Here is a 21,564-nt window from a genome sequence, read left to right on the forward strand (position 1 = left end):
TCACCTTAATGATATGCTATTAACCGTTTTTGGAGTGTTAAGGTAGGACAGTAATACTACCTTAGACATGACTCATGCATGAAAACATCACTTATGTTTATGTTTACTGGTGTAATCAAGTTTTGTGTATAGGACAGAAAAAGAGGCAGGAATGCAGGCCAACTGTTATTGGAAGAAAAAAAACAGCAAATACTTGGTTTTCTTTAAAACGGATAGGTCTAGTTTAAGTTTGTAGAGGAATGACCTTTTTCTTCCAGAGAGCTCACACTTGTTATCCTAGAAACCTGGGGTGGGCCAAGCTAAAGTACCTTTTTAGATTATTATAATGAACAATGAGGAAACGCAAATGTGTCTTAGTTTATTTGCAACTACTTTGTGATCGATTTATGTGACAATTAGTACACATTCCTGTAATCTACTCACTAATATGGAACATTTTACAGTAGGTGAGGGTAAACTCAGCAGTAAAGAATGTGCTTGCAACCGGTATGCTATTCATGGCAGTACTGTCGCCCTGAGGGACTCTGCTACACCTTGAATTTGACAGCAGAATTTAACAGATCTTCTTATAGTGAAATGAATACGTTCCACATACATGAGACGAAATGATATGGTCGCACAATCCATTTCATTTTCTTTCATCTTTGTGATGCTTTCTTATATGAAATTTGCATGATACTTAAACCTGTTGGTCATAACAATGGTTAAATGTCTGAATTTATTTATTTTCTTTATTTTTGGGGACTGTTTGTTAACCCTTTGATGTATGATGTCCATATCTTTAAAACTAATTTTTAGCCATGCATGTTAGATCCAAACTATGGGCACCTTTAACCATTTCCCATAAACATGACATAATCTTAAATTAAATTAAATTAGTTAAAACATATATTTGAAACTACTTTTAAAAAAGTAAAACTTAAGAGTATTTTTAAGGTAATCGTGGACAATATTAAAATGTCATGATTTATGACAGCCATACGTCAATCAAAAGTAAAATATGCAAATTGAAGTATATCAAGAATCTTGATTGGTCGAGATGTCACGCATTCCTGATGGCATAAGCAAAGTGAGCTTCATTTAATGCCTGTCTCTGTACCGACTGCTGAACGGTACGTACAAAGTACATTTTAAATAGATACAGTAGGTCACTGAACACAATATTAAGTTAGTTTAACTTTCAAGTGTCACTGATTCAGTGTGTGTTTGCACGCGCGTCCGCGTGTGTGTAGAGGCGCTCCGCCTCCACGGACTAGTACACCAAACACACGAGGCTTGCTTGAGTCAGTAGAACTCACAGCGGTATGAAACAAGACACCTTCATTTCATCAATGACACGAACTGGAGGGGTACATATGCACTGTATTAACATGATGTGAGATGTTATAATGACAGCGGAGTAACTAAACAAACAGGAGAAGGTCTTAAGTTAAACTGTGCCGGAGAACAACCAACGCACAAGAGGTAAAAATGCTCATTAACTCATTAACTACTTTTTTACAGTGAATATACCTTAACTACTGCATTTTGTTTCACTTTTATAAAAAAAAAAACATTTTATTTAGGTGCAGTAACGTTACTTGTTAATTTGTTTAGTACGGTTTTAGTTTTTGTATTTGTTGATAGTTCATTCATGCTACACATACTGTATGGTTTAAACAGGAGATTTCTATCAAACAACCATCACTGTATCATGTTTCTACTACAGTATATATATATATATATTTATATATATATATATATATATATATTTTTTTTTTTTTTTTTTTTTTTTGTATGAGATTCATGGCTACCTTAACAGGTAGGCTATGGGCATAATGGGTGTTTGTTTTACCCGCAGTAATAGCATATTTTATATTTTAGTTTATTTAGGTATATACAGTTCCCTACTGGGAAAGGCAAACGTAAATATTGAAATACTTAAAAACAAACACAAAGTGACTTAAGAGAGTTTAAAGCAGATAGATAAAGTAGTAATGTAATAATATCTATCTATCTATCTATCTATCTATCTATCTATCTATCTATCTATCTATCTATCTATTTCTGTCTGTCAATTGATTTGTCTGTCAATATGCCTGTCTGTCTCTGTTTATATATCTATCTGTCAATCTGACTGTCAGTGATATGTCTGTCTGTCTGTGAATTCATATAGCCTACCTATCTGTCTGTCTAATCTATCTCATTTGATATGCTTATCTATCTATCTGACTGTCTGTCGATATGTATGTCTTTCAATTATCTATCTATCTATCTATCTATCTATCTATCTATCTATCTATGCCTCATGCGATTAATAAATCGTGAGTTTAGAATCATACGGTTCTATCTCCACTTTTGGTCGAAATTGAGTTTTTGACATTATCTTATCCATTGGGTGTTTATTAATGCCTGTGTGGTGTTATTTTTGTAACAAAAAAAATATTTTGTTAGTAGTTATTAATAAAATAAAAAGGTACCATCACACAAAACACCAGGGATGTAAAAACTTTGATGCTCAATTTCTCAGAACTACCCTAAACGGAGATAGAACTCTATAATTCTAAGCGCACGAAATGCCCTTAAAGTACTGTGGTGGTACTATGGTATGATATAAGTATGATGATATTAATGCTATAGTACTGAATTTACTCCATTTAAATGGTCGATAGATTATATTAAATGAATGTTATATTCATTGAATGTCTTTCTAAACTTACAGACTTTTAAACATATGTGGTATCCATGTTTGACAGACAATGTCACATCACATCATTGTTGTCTCTATTTTTTCTTTCTGGAAGAGGTTCTCGCACTTTTCTATTGTGCTGGCTCAAAGGATGTTCGTCTTCACGCTCTCCCTGTACTTATGCTCCTGGCTGTCATCCATTCACGGTCTGGATTTCCGCTATCATAACAGCATGGAAATGGAGCAGTACTTGAAAGACGTCAATAGGACGTATCCTGAGATCACACATCTACACAGCATCGGACAGTCTGTTGAAGGTAAAACAGCTGTGGTGCAGCGTTAAACACAATCATGACAATATTTTCCTATGTTTGTCTTCTGTGAGTTAAATTCTTCTCTGTCCGTATGTGTTACTGCAGAAGAGCACACGGTGTTGTACAGTTTGAGGGCATTTCAATTTTAACAAATGCATGCAAAAAGTTAAACTTATTGACTGGCCGTTCATTAGAGAGCTTATCGTGCAACACACATTTTTGTATGAGTCTACAAACAGCAGCAGTACAGTGAGCCATATGCATGTATGTATGCATGCATAAAATAGTAATTAATTTGATTGGCCTTTTGATATACAGTCCCTCAACACTGGGATTTTTCACTGTTTGCATTGTCTGTGTTTGCGCGATCTTGTAAAAATTTAGATTTACAACAGACACATTAGGATAAAATTATTAAAATAGTAATACTTATAAAAATAATGTAAAATAACTAAATAAAATAGATAGAAAAATAAACATAAAAATAAATAAAAACATTTAGATATAAATAAAACATTTGGAAATATTATGTTACATCTTTCATTATTTTTATTTGTGATTATTTATTAAACATTTTATGTGTATAACTATTTACAACAAATCCAAAATATCCTCCCACAATCATGAGACTAAATACAAATACATTAATAATATGACAATAAAATGAAACTGTGACCAAAACAATTGAGGGATCTCAAAGTCTCAAGATCTCAAACCTTTTGTTAAAATCTTAATAAGGCCCAACCAAAATTGTATTGTCCTTCTAGTGGCGCCGTTTACTTTAGCTGTGGTACATTACAAAAGAGCAGCAAATAGGACATCCAAAGAGACATAGCTGGGGTAGTTGATTCAAACCACAGTTTTAGGATAACCTTTTTAGCCTTTTTAGACATTTTATTAATTTATATTGATTATGGTATTTTCGAACTGCCTTCAGAATTAAAAACATTAATTTCCGCCCATATTTACATTTGTGTAAATAAATTTCGATTATAGATGATGCAGATTAATTAAATAATATTCCTTATAAGACAAAACATGGCATAAGTAAAATAACCAAATAAAACTTTTTTCAAAAAAATAGTTGGGCTAGATGTGATGCCGACTTTTTGGGACTTTATCTTATTCAGCATATCCCACTGAGTTAGATAAGTCCATACATACCTTTTTCATCTCCGTGCGTGCTGTAACTCTGTTTGACGCACCCACCGCTAGCCTAGCTTAGCACAAAGACTGGATGTAAATGGCTACAGCTAGCATACTAATCCCAATAAGTGACAAAATAACGCAAACATTTTCCTATTTACATGTTGTGATTTTTATAGTCACAGAGTGTACAAATAACAAGGTCATATGAGACACAGACATCTTTTAACCATATAAATACTGGGAGCTATATTCTCAGAAGGCGAAGCACTGCTACTTGGGCGGAGTGATAACCGCAGCACCTGAGACGCGCCGTGCTGAGGAGCAGAGAGTATGTTCAGAGTTGGAGTAATAGAGTCAGCAATTACTAGATAGTAAAAGCATAGTTTACAATCATGGGTGTTCGCTGTATTGTAAAGAGCTGCGACAATAAACAGGAGAGACCAGGTAATGATGTTTCATAGAATTCCAACCAAAAACGCTGACCTGATGAATCAATGGCTACTTGCTCTGGATATCGATCCAAACACACCTGAAGAGATCATCAAGGACCATCGTGTTTGCTCAGTACATTTCACTGAGGACGACTATTTTGAAAAAATGGAATTTGCCACACGGACCATGAAACGTGTGCTGAAGGATACGGCCATCCCATTGATAGCACAGACAGGACAAAGTGGATCACCTGTGGCTGTGGTAAGTGTTCCGTTATGTTTTTAGATGACTATCTTGTCTATCAAAAACGTACTCGGTTACTAACGTAACCTCGGTTCTCTCTAGAGAGGGAACGAGTACTGCGTAATATCTTACGCAATGGGGAAAACCTCTTTTCCACGAGATATTGAAGCCAAAAATTATCCTTTAATTTTGATTAATGTAAAACGCTGTGCGGCAGCGTGCAGACATAGGCAAGACGGCTCGCGCGCCTATTGGCTGCCCTGCGGCAACAGCAGCAAGCCTATCGAGAGAGGCCCTGCGTGACGTGACATCCAATGGGGGTGCTTCGCGCCTTGCGCCTTTTGGGCCTTAGCGCGTTGTCTACTGCCAGCATTTCTAGACAGTTTATGTGTAGGAGCTTCTCCAATTCTGACCACTGGCCAAAGAAAGGTCTGCCCTCGAGCAGCGCTCCCCATCCCGAGGTGGAGGCGTCCGTGGACACCACCATCACACTCGAGGGAGTCCCCAGACTCACGCCTGACTGGTACCAGTCGGCTTTTTTCCAAGGTTTCAGAGCCGAGACGCATTTCCTGTCGACCCTGAAGCAAAACAGACCAGCGGCCCAAGCCCCGGGCGGACCTCGTGCTTTCAGCCATAACTGCAGTGGGCGCATGCGAAGCAGGCCCAGCTGAAGTACTGAGGATGCTGAGGCCATGAGGCCCAGCATTTTCTGAAACCATTTGAGCGGGACTATAGAGCCGCGGCGGAAGGATTTCACGGCGCGCTGAATGTTCAGTCCTCGCTCCGGCGACAGACGTGCTGTCATAGACAGCAAGTCCATCACTGTTCCCAGAAAAGAGATTTTCTGGCTGGGAGACAGCGAACTCTTCGCCCAATTGACTGTGAGACCCAAATTCTCGAAGATGCTCGAGTAATGCGGTCTTGTGTTCTATGAGCTCTGATCGTGATCAAGCTAGAATCAACCAGTCGTCCAAGTAGTTCAAAATTCGCATGCCCTGAAGTCTCAGGGGTGCGAGAGCCGCGTCCATGCACTTCGTGAATATACGGGGTGCTGGGGACAGGCCGAACAGTAGGACTGTGTATTGATATGCCTGGCCCTCGAAGGCGAATCTCAAGAATCGCCTGTGACGTGACGCAATCTGTATTTGGAAATAGGCGTCTTTCAGATCTATTGACATGAACCAGTCTCCCTGGCGCACGTGCGCGAGGATTTTGCTGGTTGTCAGCATTTTGAACTTGCGTTTCAGAAGCGCTTTGTTCAATTGTCGCAGATCTAGAATGGGTCTGAGACCCCCGTCTTTTTTTCGGTACCAGAAAATATCTGCTGTATACACCCCCTTCGCTCTGAGCCTGAGATAAAGGTTCTACGCCCCCTTTGCTCAGTAGTTTTGCTATTTCGGTTCGAAGTAGATGAGATACTTCGTTGTCCACCGTGGTTTCGACACGCGCCGTGCAACGGCGGGGACGTCGAGCGAACTGTAGCGAATAGCCTCTCTTTATAGTGTTCAACACCCATTCTGATACCCCGGGAAGCATTGCCCATGCATTCGCGTGGATAGCTAGAGGCAGAATGATATCCGGGCTCTGGCCGCGGCACAGCGGCGGCTGCAGAGCTTCGGTGTGCTGAGACATGAACACTGTGTTTAAAGTGTGCGAGGCGGGGGGCGCGCCGATCACGGTGGGCAGCCTGTTCGCACTCGCTTTCTCTATGACAAATTGTGGAGAGAGAACGAGCGGGACAAACCCCGTAGGGTTCAGCGTGTCTGTGAGTGAATGTGGGCGCGGGACAGCGGGCACATTTACTGCACTGAAAACACCGTCGGCTTGCGCTGACTGAATATGTGTTGGTTTCGTTTTTACAGAAACCGTGGGACACGCACTGTGTAGTGTTTGTGGGCACTGTGTCGTGGGCACATTCACTACGTTTGCACAATCGACATGAGTCGATTTTATTTGTGCTAGCCCTGAACTGTGGCGGGCTGTGTCTGCGTGTGGGAATGGGCACTGTGACGTGGGCATTCTTACAACACTCATAACACCATCGGCTATGGCCGGGACACCAAAAAATACACTCTTTATTGGATTTATCTGGGTCTTCGTAAAAATGGCGTTAATGTGCAGGCAAGCGGGCTGTGGTACCGGCTTGTTTACTGCGAAATACACTGGAAAAGTCACATTGTTTGGAACTGAAGGAGCGAGAGGTTTCGGTGGAGTCTGGCCGCGGCGAGACTTAAACACTGTGGGTCTTAGCTGACTGTATGTGTGTTGGTTTCGTTTTACAGAAAACGTGGCACATGCAGTGTGTAGTGTTTGTGGGCATTGGGTTGTGGGCACATTCACTACATTTAATGCACAATTGACATGAGTCGATTTCATATCTGCGAGCCCTGCACTGTGGCGGGCTGTGTTTGTGTGTAGAAATGAACACTGGGCTGTGGGCATTTTTATTACACTCATAACACCATCGGCTGTGGCCGGAATACCAGAAAATACATTGCTTATATGATTTTTCTGGGTCGCCGTGGAAACGGCATTTGTGTGCAGGCAAGCGGGCCATGGTACCGGCTTGCTTACTGCAAAATACACTGGAACAGTCACATTTTCTTGGAACTGAACGAGCAAAAAGTATCAGTGCAAGTCTGGCCGCGGCGAGACTAAATTTTATCTGCTGCTAGAGCTGGGATCGAACCAAGTCTCCCGTGCGATGGCTGTAGGTTTCGCCACTGAGCCACAGGGGGAAACGACAAAAGCTTAAAATAGCTCGAGCACATAATAGAGCGTCATCACAGTTTTGTGTGTGTTGGCGTTTGTTTGCAGGCGTGCGTGTTATACAACAGGCTCATTGCTGCAATATTGACATTTTCAGCCGCTCAAACTAAGAGGAGCTGAGAAATGTTTGAGAAATGGAGATTGGTCCGGCCTCGGCGAGACTAAAAATACACTCTTTCCTCATTTCGCCGGTGACGCATGCCCACGGGGGGCGGGGTAGCTTTCTTATAACGTAAAGAAAGCTAGCCGCGGTTTTGATGCTGGCCCGTTTCCCTGACGACTCGCGGGCAGAAGGGGGAGATCCACAGAGCTCGCCCAATCCTCACTGTCCAACGCGGGGATATAGCAGCTGGCCTCCTCTACAGATGCAGCTATCTCGTCGTCATTAATGGCGGAAGCGGCGGCGCGCGGCGGCCGTTGTCCGTCAGTGAGCGACTCGATTGAAGCTGGTGAAGCTGGCGGGCGAACCGGCGAGCTTTCACGGCTGGAGAAGGATCGGGGACCCGCTGAGTACGGCGCTTTGCGGCGCGGCACTACAGCGGGCGGGAGTCTCACTCACCATGGCAATAGCTGGCCTCCTCTACCGATGCAGCTATCTTGTCGTCACTAATGGTGGAAGCGGCGGCGCGCGGCGGCCGTTGTCCGTCAGTGAGCGACTCGATTGAAGCTGGTGAAGCTGGCGGGCGAACCGGCGAGCTTTCACGGCTGGAGAAGGCTCGAGGACCCGCTGAATACGGCGCTTTGCGGTGCGGCACTACAGCGGGCGGGAGTGCAGACTCGGAGAAAAAATGCCAGGCAAGTCCTCAGAGTCACCATGGCAATAGTTCCACAGGAACGAAGCGTCTTCAAAAAGACGCTGCTCTTTTAGATAGAGAGAGAGAGAGTGTGAGTCGCGACGGCGTACACACACTCTAGCAGTGAAAAAGGATATTAACGCCGGAAAGCGTAGCAGGTACGGCGGCTGAAGGCGGCGAGGTGAAGGCCAGCGGCTTCAGGCTCGAAGGCTCGTCCCGCAGAAGGCTTACTATCAGACGGCGCGGCTTCTCACTCCGGATCCAGCGATGCAGTAGTGCTTCGCTGAAGAGATGAAAATCAGTTTGTATCAGCCTGTCGAGCGTATTTATAGGCCAAGGCCACGCCTATTCTGGCGGGACGCGACGAAATGGGCGCGAAGCACCCACATTGGATGTCACGTCACGCAGGGCCTCTCTCGATAGGCTTGCTGCTGTTGCCGCAGGGCAGCCAATAGGCGCCAGAGCCGTCTTGCCTATGTCTGCACGCTGCCGCACAGCGTTTTACATTAATCAAAATTAAAGGATAATTTTTGGCTTCAATATCTCGTGGAAAAGAGGTTTTCCCCATAGCGTAAGATATTACGCAGTACGAGAGATACTCTTGTAAGAGAACCAAAGTTTTTAACTCCTCGTCTGTGTTTTCTGGCTCAAAACGACATGGTTCTGGATCTTGGTTTGATAACAAGTAAAAATCATCCGACAATTCCTCAAAGTCAGCCATGATCACCATTCACGTCAGCTACTAGCTAGTTAGTCACGTTGGTTTTGTTGACGTTAGAACATCAGTGCGTCTCTCAGTTGCTGCGGTTATCACTCCGCCCAAGTAGCAGTGCTTCGCCTTCTGAGAATATAGTTGCCAGTATTTATATGGTTAAAAGATGGCTGTGTTTCATATGACCTTGTGATTTGTACACTCTGTGACTATACAAATCACAACATGTAAATTGGAAAAAATTTGCGTTATTTTGTCACTTATTGGGATTAGTATGCTAGCTGTAGCCATTTACATCCAGTCTCTGTGCTAAGCTAGGCTAGCGGTGGGTGCGTCAAACAGAGTTACAGCACGCACGGAGATGAAAAAGGTATGTATGGACTTATCTAACTATGGGGGATACGCTGAATAGGATAAAGTCCCAAAAAGTTGGCGTGTTCCTTTGATAAATGGACAGAAATATTACCAAAAACAAGCCAAATGAGGACAACTCCAAAAATGAATGAGATTCTTACATTCTATACATTCTGCATATAGCTTATATGCAAACCAAACAAATATGTAGGCTTCGCACATTTGTCTCTGATACTACACAGAATAAGATATGACATTGGACACTGTATTTCCTTATTAAAAAACATAAATTCAACATATATAACAATTAAATGAAATGCAAACCTGCTGCTTTAAATTTGGCATATTCAGCTAAGAAGAGGTCATTGGTCACACTTCGTAACATAATTCGCAAGTCTGAGTTTTCCAAAATTTGGAACGTGTCGAAATGCGAAAATTCGCATGCTTATGAATGGAAGTCAGTGGAATTATGAAACGAAAGGCGTAGTGTGACGCCCCTTTAGAGGCACGGATATTCGGCGGCTGTAGGTTACAACCTCACGCCAGTAGGTGGCAACATGTTTTAGTTGGTTGAGTTTCACGCGAACGGAGCACGATTCATACTGCGTAGTATGTTTCTTGGAGGTCCTTTTCGTTGCACTCTTTGTTTGAATTTTTTAAGGATTGTAAAAAAGCAATATTACTATCAATCACAGTCTGAATATTACCTGCGCCCTCATGTCTATGGTCGAATTACTCGTTTGATATTCCTTAAAAGAAAAATTGTATTTATTTTAATTAGCAAAATGCTCATATGACTGGATAAGCAGGTGCCTTTTAAATTTGTGAATTGTTTACTGACAGTTGTTTAATGTTTACATAAACAGTGGCATCAAAAATATCTAGTACTTTTTAAATCTGTTTGAACATCATTGCATTAACTAATGTGGTTAACTTTAGGGCACTGATCTGCATCCACTGAAAATTAGTCCTGAGAAATGCTCTAGCAGTATTTGTTTGCTTATGAGGGGATTATATTAATTTTCTAATGCAATTACATTCAAAACACATCATTACTTACTATGAGTGAAGCCTTATTAGTTTTATTGCAATTCCAGGAGCATTCATGCATATTAAAACCACAATGCTTTCAACCCTCGAAAGAGTGATTAGGTTTTTGATTGATATAGTCTACTTGTATTTTAATAATGTTCAAATTGGTTTAATCCTTCTTCCACATCAGATAAACTGTTTTGTTAATTTAGTGATATATACACAAAATTTGATAAGAATTTTGGCCTCTGTCCGAACTTCACGTCTTGTAGTTTCTAAGCGCCAAATACCAAAACGGTTGAAGTGTAGCAAAGCGGTTCATATCAGCGGCAAAATCACAACTCGCTTGAACACTAGTTTCCCATGGTTCTACTCAGGTGCTTTGAAAGACCAGCCAGTTTTACTCTATTACCCCAACAAAAGGATCATGGGTAGCTTCAGTGCCATGCTTCAAAGGTCTTTCTCTACGCCTATACGGTCATACTGAAAGAACGTTTTGAAGCAGGCTGTTTTGTCTGGGGATGTTTGAAAGGATAGTTTGCTCATCCCATTTGTTATTTGAAAGGGAAATCAGTGCAGCTAAAGATTTGCTGTTTTTCCACAGACGGTCAATCTGACAGTGTTAAACAGAGCCGGTAAACACTTGCCCGCACAGGAGCACAATGCAGCTCCTGTGCTGAGAGATTTGTATAACAAATAAAGCTGACATTTGATTTGCATTTGGGTGACAGGACAGTAGTTTTACAATTAACTAAAATGATTGTCCGCAATCATTAAGATTCCATGCTAAAGGTTTAGGCTTTTTCTTATTTTAGTGTTGCTCATCCTGGTCCTGTATGACAGTGATTCCCAACCAGATGATTTCGCCCTGTTTAAAGCATACAACTTTAACACTTTTAGAATATTAAAAATATTAGGCTGATGTAAAAAAAATCAAATAAATAACATTACCTTTCAAACATTTGGGGTCTGCAAGTTAATGTATGGGGGTGGTGATGGAGCAGTGGATAGGACACATGCCTTTGGTGTGAGAGACCCGGGTTTGAATCCACTGTGAGACACCAATGTGTCCCTGAGCAAGACACTTAACCCCTAGTTGCTCCAGAGGCGTGCGACCTCTGAAATATAGCAATTGTGAGTCGCTTTGGATAAAAGCGTCAGCTAAATGAATAAATGTAAATGTAAATGTAAATGTAATGTTTTTGAAAAGTTATTCTTACCAAAGATGTATTTATTTGATAAAACAGAGTAAAAACAGTTAAGAAAAGGGACTTCAGCAACCATTACTAATATTATTCTTATATTCTGATTTGCTCAAATATTTCTTATTATTATCATTGTAGAAAACGATTGTGCTGCTTTTTTTTCATGATTTTTTTATGAATATGAATTTCAAAAGAACAGCGTTTTTTTTAAATGGATCTTTTTGTAAAAATGTAAAAGTCATTACAATCACTTTTGATGTATTAAATACATCCATGTTATTATATATAATTTTTTTATCATCATTATCGTTGTTATATTTATTTATTTATTTATTCAAAATGACACAATTACTATTGATCTTTCGTACTTTCCTTCTTAATCTCCCATTCAGTCAAGCCAATATCAATCTAAATGCTCTTATAAAATTACAGACTATATTTCTCTGCTGTTTCATTTTAAAAGGAATAACAATGTATAATAATTTGTAATACATTTTTGTAATACATTTTGGGCTATTTTATATTATAAATGAGAGTTTTAAATATATCCTGTGTAATACAGGTTTGGGGTTGATTTTTAAATATATTCTAAATATATCCTTTAATACAAGTTTGTCTGGGGATGTTTGAAAGGACCGTTTGCTCATCCCATGTATTATTTGAAAGGGAAATCAGTGCTGCTAAAGACAATAAGATTGAAAAAAATTAATGGGGTGATATTTCATTGCATGCTGTAAGACATAAAAGTTGTGATATAACCACTCCCTGCCATTTGTACCCTGATTTTCCTTTTAAGTAAGTTTGATTAGTTTCTGTGGCCGCCTAGCTCACAGTTACGGTGTTTAGGATTACAGAGTGATGGAGACATTGGCTTATCTTTGGTGAAGGTGCTGCTAGTCCGTGACATTTTAAGTTGATTTGGTTCATGGATCAGGTTGCTCTTTTCGCTCAGCACAAAAACATCATTGAGTAGAACACATCCGCTGCCAACTCTCTCTCCCTCCCTCTCTCTTCTCCTCTCTCTCTCTCTCTCTCTCTCTCTCTGTTTTCTCCATCTGATTTAGATGCTAATATCATGCTGTACACATTCTCTCAACCTTTGTTTCTACAAGGGTGGTCCTCCGTATGCTTCAGACCAAATCTCGTTTACTTCATCTCCAGACAAGAGGAGTGCCCCAAGGCTGACTCCTGGGCCCACTTTAGTTGATTAAAACCTCAAGTAAACCTCTGCTTCCCCCGTTAAAAATCTCTTTCTGCTAATGTAGGTAGTGCCCAAAGCTAATCCAAGGACACTGCGGTACCATACCATTTCATTTAGCTGATGGAGTCTCACTTCAAGAAAGCAACCCCTTATGAAGTTGTTCCCATCTCCTTCATCCCTTAGAATCTTTTGTTACTAGCTGATTGTAAAGCCCATTTCTCCAATCACTTCAGACCTCAAGGAGATTGTGTAGCCATTGTACGCTCTTACCCTGTCAAGCTAACCCCTTGTCCTAATCCCACTGTGTCGCCTATTTAAGTCCAGGAAATAAGAGACCCGAGCTGACTAGAGGTAATCTAGGACACCAGCTGCTTAGCCTGGAAGACCGACCTTGTTTGTTGACTGCCCTGTCTTGGCCTAATCAGTGTTACAGTTGCCCACTAGGGTAAGAACGGGGGTGGAGGCTGACTATGATTATTTCTGATGTAATATTATGTTTCATATGCTTGATTAGTTGGGCCTAATTAGCTAAAGCGCTTGTAGGGTGATTATCAACCCAGACAAATGCCAGTTGTCATTTGGCAACATCGTTGGCTTAATCAAGATTACACTACAGAAATCCTTTAAGCATTCATAATTCTGTACATCATTTTGTCTTGTTTGATAAACAGCAGTAATTGGATTTCAGTTCTGGTAGGAAATGCAAAAACAACTTTTTTAATGGAAGAAGTGGCATGTAGCGGCTCTTGTGATTTGTGTAATAGGGAGGTTGACTCTTTGTAACCTCTGTTGAAGTTGCAATGAAATGGAAGAAGCGACAGATGTTTTCTTAATGTAACTACATCCGAGTGTAACAGATTATCTAAAAAGAAAAAAATTGCATTGTTCTAGAGGTGGCCATAATGGCAAAAATATATCTTACAATGATTCTTTACGTTGTTTTTTAAGACTGGTTCATTTGTTACTAAACAGTAATTTTTAAATAGGGAACTCATGCGTTTCAGGTATATCATCAACTGTATATCAGAAGTTTGAACTGGCAAGGTTTTAAAACGCATGCAAATAATAAACTTTGATGATGATGGAACAACTGCATGTGAGTGTAGCGCCACATTAGAAAATTAAAAACCATAATAAAAAAACCTTTGCACTGTAGCACTACACTATGATATCTATGTAAAGGCAGATTGTGAAGACATTTTAATCTTTCACCATCTAATATAGTCATGCTGTACACCTTTAACTTGGTTCTATGCATCGGTTGTTGATTGAATTTGCAGATGTGGACGTTGCACTCAAAAGTGGGTTTACAGAGGTGAGGTTAAAGCAGATTACATGATTGGTTAAATGAAGTCCTGCATACATCATCTGTGATTTTCACTGGAAGGTCCAGCTATGACATTTTCATTAAACATTATGTGGTCAAAATTATTATTTTTTAAAAATAAAACCCATGACCATTGGTTTGTTCACAGTACGATCTATAGCTTGCAATTATAAAATAACTGGGGTGAAATTTCATTGCATGCCGATTTTAAAGAGTCAAATTTAAATCTCACAAAAAAACACATTAGAGATCAATCCTACACTCTTCTGTTGCTTTGGGAATAAAAGTCCAGGGACTTTAATAGCTGGGCTGATATTATTACAGTATATTGAAGCTTATTGGACCAGAAGTCCGTTGACTTTTCCGATGACATGTAGACTTGGCTCTAAATGTTTTTTGTGGGTTTTTTTCTGTTTGGATGTTGTGTGTGAACAGGACTCGCTGTCAAAATGTCATCAAATAAATGCTGGCAATGCCAAACCAAGCTGTTAAAGTTCTCAATCGATGTGTGAACAAAGCCATACTATTAGGCATGCACGTTGGAGCATGTATAAGGTTGTGATGCTCTGACATACTGCAAGAAGTCTGCTTTCAATGAGTTTGACCCAGTCACAGAGATTGACGCAATTAGGACTCGTTCACACCAAACGCGTTTTTGCTTTGAAAGACACAAAACGCAGGCAGTGGAATGGGGAAAAAACACAAGATCTCGAGAGGCATTTTTTAAAAGTTAAACTGATTTTAACATTTTTAGAATGCTGTGTCATTCGCAAACGCAACGGTTATACAAGTCCGTCTAGCGCGAGTTTACAAAGAAAAGGAATGGGAAAATAGCACATTGGAATGGAAAAATGTGTTCTGTGTGAATGGCCCCTTACAAGTAAATTTTATGGACTGTGACACATCATGAACAACTGTATAAATTGTGCATTTAACAGCATTTTGGTGGGGTGAATAACAGATGCCTTTACCAGAAAAGTTAATCCAGTAATATTACACGAATTTAGAGTAAAAGTTGCTAATCTGTTGGAGGTAGAGAACCTGACACTCTTTCTAAAAGTAACTAAAGAAACTATTGTGGACTTGGAGAGAGGCCCACTAGTGAGAGTGAAAGGCTTCATGTATCTCAAGGTCCACACCTCAGAGAGCTTTACATGGACCACACACACCACAGATTAGTTGGGAGGCCACAATAGTACCTCTACCTTTGGTGCCTGGGGATGTCCCGGATGGTCCCCATGATCTTTGTAAAGGTGCACAATAAAAAACGTTCTCACAGGTAGTACTACTGACTGGTGTGTAAGTTCCACACAAAAAATGGTGGGATGTGTGGATGGGGGTATACATTTTTGCATTTTAAGAAGTCTGGAGGGCAAAAATTGGATAGCAATAGCTTTAAAAGCATGTATTTTCACTTTTCGTCTTGTTCACTTTGTCAGTGAAGAAAAGTAAACACATGGCTGTGAAGAGTTGCATTTGTTTTTTGGAATAACAAAATTACAATAAATTTTACTTAAATTTTCACTCAGGTGAAACTATTCATTCCGATTTTGAGCACAGGACAGCAATGTACGTACTCTATCAATATGCAAAGGTTGCAGCGATTTCAAAAAGAGAAAATATTTGGATTTTATTTTTTAATATATTTTTTAAAAAAAGACTAAGTGACTGTCCTAACCACAGCCTATTAACACACTTGTCAAAGCCATGCATTTTACCTGTTGTGGTCTATGTATGCATTACAAGTGAATTTACTGCAAGGCTGTCAGGAAATATTATTAATTATTAATTATTAATATGCCTAGTATGTTATAAATGGCTCTGGCACTCGAGTTGTTTGCATCACTGAAAATTAGGCTACTGCTAGTTGAATTTAACATTTCGGTAGCACTTTATTTTACAGTCTTGTTCCCCATGTACATACTTATAGTAATTGCAATAACTGGGTAATAATAACACTGTAACTACACGTAAGGTCATGACCTGTAAAATAAAGTGCACCCTATTGTAAGCTAAAGCAGTTGTCAAATTGTAAATGTTTAGCTTAACTTGCACCAATTTTAAATTTGCTATATACGGTAAACATTATGTTCACAACTTGTATACTTCAGTGAGCTCATTGTTTCTAATTTAAATTAATACATGATGTTAGGTAACTGCGTGATTTATATATGTACATTTCTGAAATGCTTAACTTAGAAACAGTCACCTCTGATAACAGATTACTCTGAATTGTAATGTAGACATGCATTTTCTGTAAAGCTGCCTTAAAACGATATGTATTGTGAAATGCACTATAAAAGTACATTTGAATTGAACTGAATTAGCTACGGGCATCTTACATCTCAATTGCAGGATGTAAGTTCAGCTTTGCCATCACAGGAATAGCTACATTTCATTTAAAAATAGACTATAATACAAAAGTTTTAGTAAACTGTAATATTACAGTAATCTTGGTTTGGATTACTGTTTGGATTGAAGCTCATCTTGAAGATTTATTTATTTTAGTTTGTTCTGAAGCAAGCATGCTTTAACTTGCACAGTGAATGTGAGATCTCCATATTCAGTAATCCTCTGAAAGACAGAGACCGAGACAGACAAATAGAGTGAATAAGAGCTAGACGTGAGATTACACGGGATTGGGTTGCCAGGTGCCTACCCAAACTGTGCAAAAACATTATTTGAGTATCTGGTTAACCCAGTAAACAGTGAGACATTAATCATGTGACTGGCACAAGATCCACACTACTTAATTCAGTTGCAAATGCACTGATTCACTAATTGAAATATTTGTTTGCAGTCGATTAACATATACATTTTGTCTTTCTAGGACGAGAACTCTGGGTCTTAATACTGGGTCAACATCCGAGAGAACACAGAACAGGCATCCCGGAATTCAAATATGTGGGAAACATGCACGGAAACGAGGTAATGCAGCTGTGTTCCTTTGTTATTTATTACAGAACATGGTTCTATTTTCAATTGGTCTCGCATTGTAAGCAGTTCAGTATTACTGATCCGCTTCTAAAGAACCCAGTCTGGCATGTCTGTTTTCTTTAGATCAGGCTAAATTAGGAATTGGAGGCTTCTTTAAATAGATCTAGCTCTTCGTTTGTTTAGGTTTTTTTTTTTTCCTTCTTTTTTCTTGTTTGGGCGCGAAGGGGCCAGCGCTGGTCTGAAGGGGCGTATTCGGTAAGGGGTGTGTGGGAAAAGCGGTCTGTGCACAAAAGCATTACAGTCCGAGGAACCGGCCGGGACGCCAGGGAGGAGCAGTGGACTGTGACCCTTACTGGGAAAAAAATAAAATACAAGGTGGGCTGTATAGGGGGGATCTTTTCACCAATGTGCTCCTCCTCCAGAACCACTCAGAACTATTGTGAATTCAGTACTTCCTGTCTTTGTGAGAAGACTAAACCAAATTTGCTGAAGAAAAACTGTGATTGGAATTACTATTTGAGTAATGGGCTAAAAAAAGCTTTAGGAGAGAGATTTTTTTGGGGGGAAAGGGTAACACTTTAGATTAGGGTACAATTCTCACTTTTTACTAAATATTAACTATAGCCGTGTTAACACCGCAGGAACGTTCCCCAGGAACTAGTAACTTTGGGTTGGGACTCTGTTACCCCTTTTCCACCAAAAAAGAACGGGTTCGGAACTGGTGCTGGTTCAAAGTTGGTTCGGAGTTGGTTCAACTTGCGAACCTCCTCAGAACCTGTTTGTTTTTCCACTTCTAGAGCGCCCAGCGAACGACGTCGTTACGTCACTGTGTACGTCGCTTTACGTCTCAGCTAGAAACGCTTGCAAGTACAACATTACTTTGGGATTATCTCTAACTCGTGAACCAAGAAGGCTTTAAAAACAATTGAAATATGTAAGTCTTTTAATCTTTTCCTTTGATATGTAATCTTTTCTGATTAGTTATGTACACCTGTCTTGTCTTTTTTTTCTCTCCGTTTATTTGTTCTATTTTGTGACTGTTTTCTTCTTTGGGTTGGGACTCTGCATTATGTAAATGTACATAATGTTTTCAATAAAATTTTTTTAAAAAAAGCTAGAAACGCTTGCGCCAACTTCAAGCATAACAATTACAATGGCGGACTACATCGTGTTTCTGCAAATGTTTCTCCTGGCTTTGCGGTCAGAAAAGATGTTTAGGACACATCTAAACCCGCCCCCAGCCCCCCAACGTAAGCATGACGTGCCAAAAGAACGGTTCTCTGGTTCTAGTCCAGCAAAAAGTTGGTGCCGCTTTGGAACCAGTTTTCCTGGCCGAGAACCGGTTCTTTGGCTGTCGAAACACAAAGAACTGGTTCGCGCGCAGGCACCGGCTCCGAACCGGCTCTCAAAACGCTTTGGTGGAAAAGGGGTATGTGTGTTTTCGACCACAGGAATCAGGGTCTAAATGAAGTTCTGGGTACAAATTTCCCCCTCAGAATGTCCCTGCTTGCGAGGTAGTACTTTTTCAAAGTTCAGGAACTTTCGGGGCTGGGACTTCGGCACCGAACATGCTGATTGGCTGAGTTCATGCCACATTTTGATTGGTTGACTCCACACAGCATTTCATTTTAATCACCATTTACACAAATCTATTGCGGTGCGTGCAGTTCTACGTCATCTGACTAATTTGCTTAATTTCACGGTGCTTTAGACCACGTTGGAAACGCAAAAAGCAACCGGTCTGGGGGAAAAAAAGTTTCTAGGACAAATTGTCAGGGGTAATTTTGGTGGAAACACTGCCCATGCCTTTTGCCTCAATAAAATCCTAATTACTGCTTATTAATAGTAAGGTAGTTGTTAAGTTTAGGTATTGGGTAGGAAAATGGGATGTTGAATATGATCATGCAGAATAAGGCATTAATATTTGTTTTATAATAAGCCAATATCCTAGTGATATGCTAATAAGCAACTTGCTAATAGTGGGAATTGGACCCTAAACTAAAGTGTTACCAAAAATGTACTCTGTCCTAGTTTTAATTTGCAGGGATGACTTTCCACATCTACTGCATTTTAAATTATGGGTGGCACTTCTGGTTTGGGGAACTTCAAATCAAAAAGACTGAAACAACTCATTCCAAATAGGGTTGCACTTAACTTACTCCTTATCCATCAGTTTGACTGAATAAGCATATACATTTTCCATCATGCTTTATTTTTATCCATCAGAAAAATAATGTCAATCTTGAAATTGTAATGTGACATTGGTATAATAAGAAGCTAATGTCAGTCTGCTGTGTTCTTTTCTCCCAGATTAGTTTATTTTTATTTTCCGCTGTGGATATGGAAAAGACAACAGATGCTGCAGTATTGTGGTCTACTCTCCCGACAAATCCACGTTTTTAAAACTGTAAAAACTCTTATCATGTAATCTTAATCTTATATTGCTTTATTGGTATTTAAATAACTTTGGAATTTGAATTTAAATTAAGTTCTTGCACATATGTGCGTTCTACATAAAGCAGCACATAAAGTACTGAATGAAGTGCTACTGTTGCTACATAAAAATGTCTTGTATTTGACATCATCAAATCCACTTTGCATATTTCATTAATCCGAACGTCACTAAGGGAAGCAGACATTTTTTAAATTGACGTCTCGGTTTTCAACTCGGCAATGGCAAGCTGCAAATCTTTCTGACCGGTTAAACCCAGCTAAAGTCCAAGTTCCTTTGACTTTTGATCTGACTTTGATTTTAGTCAATAAGCAACCACCTAGAATGCAATAGCAACACATTAAAAAGCACTGTGAACATCTGTGATCATCTTCGAACATCATCAGTTTGCATACTGTCATTTTGTAGTCAAGTTTTCTTTGTTATTTTTTATAATATAAAAAGAACACAATTCAGATTCAAATGATTTCACATATATCAGTAGCTACTGTACATTTGTGAAATGACCTTTTACATTTAGCCAGTCAAAGCTTTACTTGTATGGCACCATGGTGTCACCTAATGAGACCGCATCCTGTCTGACGTTTTCAAATCACGCAAATGCAAGGAAGGGAGGTGAATTTCATAAAACTGTAAACATGTAAACATTACTCAAATTAGTCACGTAAGCATTACCCATCCGCCTCCATGAGTCATCTCATAAAAAGAGGTGTGCCAGAATTTGATACACCACTAAAGTGCTCCTATAATGGTCCGAATCTCTTAATGACCCCATAAGACAGAACATAATCCTTTTGTATAACCCCGAATTGCAAAAAGTCTCTTTTAAACATCTAGCTAAAGAGAGCATACAGACTGTAAACACAGACAGGGCTAGTATGGATTACGGAGGGATGAAAGAGGAGAAGAGAGGGGAATTTTGCATTACATTAATGCATTACTCAGAATAAATGTAAATAATTGCATTACTTGGGGCATTCATTTATGAAACAAAAATAATTAATCTGTGTTGAATCTATTCCAACAATTGCTTGTTTGTTCATAAAAAGCTCAATTAAAGAGCATAGGTTTAGCAATATCAAGCAAGGTTGTACGTTTCTCAGTTTGTGTTTGTATTGGGAAATATTTCTTTAGGCAATTGATTGATTAAACATTGATTAAAATGCGTGGCGCGAGTGACAAATCTCCGACAGTAAACGGATGGACCATTCTGCTCTGTAACGGGTGCTTTTCCGCATCTCATGTAAACAGCTGTTGCGACTCACGCGAGCAATAAGGGCCGCGTCCGGTGTGTAGACACAGTGTTAAAGCTCATTCTGCCTATAACGCTACGTTACAACATCAAGCAATATTCCAATAATTTATATAATTATAACACTTTATAAAGGGCCATTTTGCATTAAGAGTAGCCTAGTTTCACGTTTAGTAGGTACATTTTGCTTACTAATTTAAAATAGTATAAAAGTCTGTACATTATGTAATTAAAAACGTTTTCATTATGATAATATACATTTTACCTTAGTAAAAAGATCTGAGTTCTTCCTCCACCAGTTTGGTTACAGCTCAAATGTATCATTCTCAGTCTATCTTTCCCCCTGCCTCCATTACATATCTTTGTCACACAAGTGTTTGATCACCACAAAACTTTTATATACTTATTCTGTTTAAATACTGTGTATTCTATATACAGTACCCATCAAAGGTTTGTACACCCCAATAGGAAAGTGTGTCCAAACTTTTGACTGGTACTGTACTATAATACACATACATAATATTGCTATTGTACACATAAATAATATCGGCCGATATATCGGTATCAGGCTTTTTTTTATCGGTATCGGCATCGGCCCCCAAAAATCCATATCGGTCGGGCTCTAGTTTTGATAGTATTTTGGGTGCTGGGTCATATTGCTATACCTACACCATACACCTATACAATTATACAATTTGCAGAAAGAGAAAGCTGTAAATCATC

The 21,564-nt window shown here is 39.6% G+C and overlaps 1 protein-coding gene across 2 annotated transcripts in view; it reads left to right on the forward strand.

The window, feature by feature from the left end:
* The first annotated feature begins 1,257 nt into the window (after positions 1-1,257).
* cpm (carboxypeptidase M) overlaps positions 1,258-21,564 on the forward strand; it is a 44,877-nt gene continuing 24,570 nt past the window's right edge. Inside the window, exons 1-3 of one of the 2 annotated variants that reach the window (XM_077234096.1) lie at positions 1,258-1,464; positions 2,784-2,985; positions 17,031-17,128. In XM_077234096.1, coding sequence (XP_077090211.1) covers positions 2,820-2,985; positions 17,031-17,128 — 264 coding nt within the window. In that variant the 5' untranslated portion in view covers positions 1,258-1,464; positions 2,784-2,819. Of the gene's footprint in view, positions 1,465-2,761; positions 2,986-17,030; positions 17,129-21,564 lie in introns of those variants that run through there. The other variant, XM_077234095.1, reaches the window with a different exon arrangement.

This window comes from Siphateles boraxobius, unplaced genomic scaffold (assembly GCF_051911475.1).
Source record: "Siphateles boraxobius isolate OS27281-9 unplaced genomic scaffold, OSU_SipBor_1 19, whole genome shotgun sequence".
In the NCBI taxonomy this organism is placed as follows: domain Eukaryota; kingdom Metazoa; phylum Chordata; class Actinopteri; order Cypriniformes; family Leuciscidae; genus Siphateles; species Siphateles boraxobius.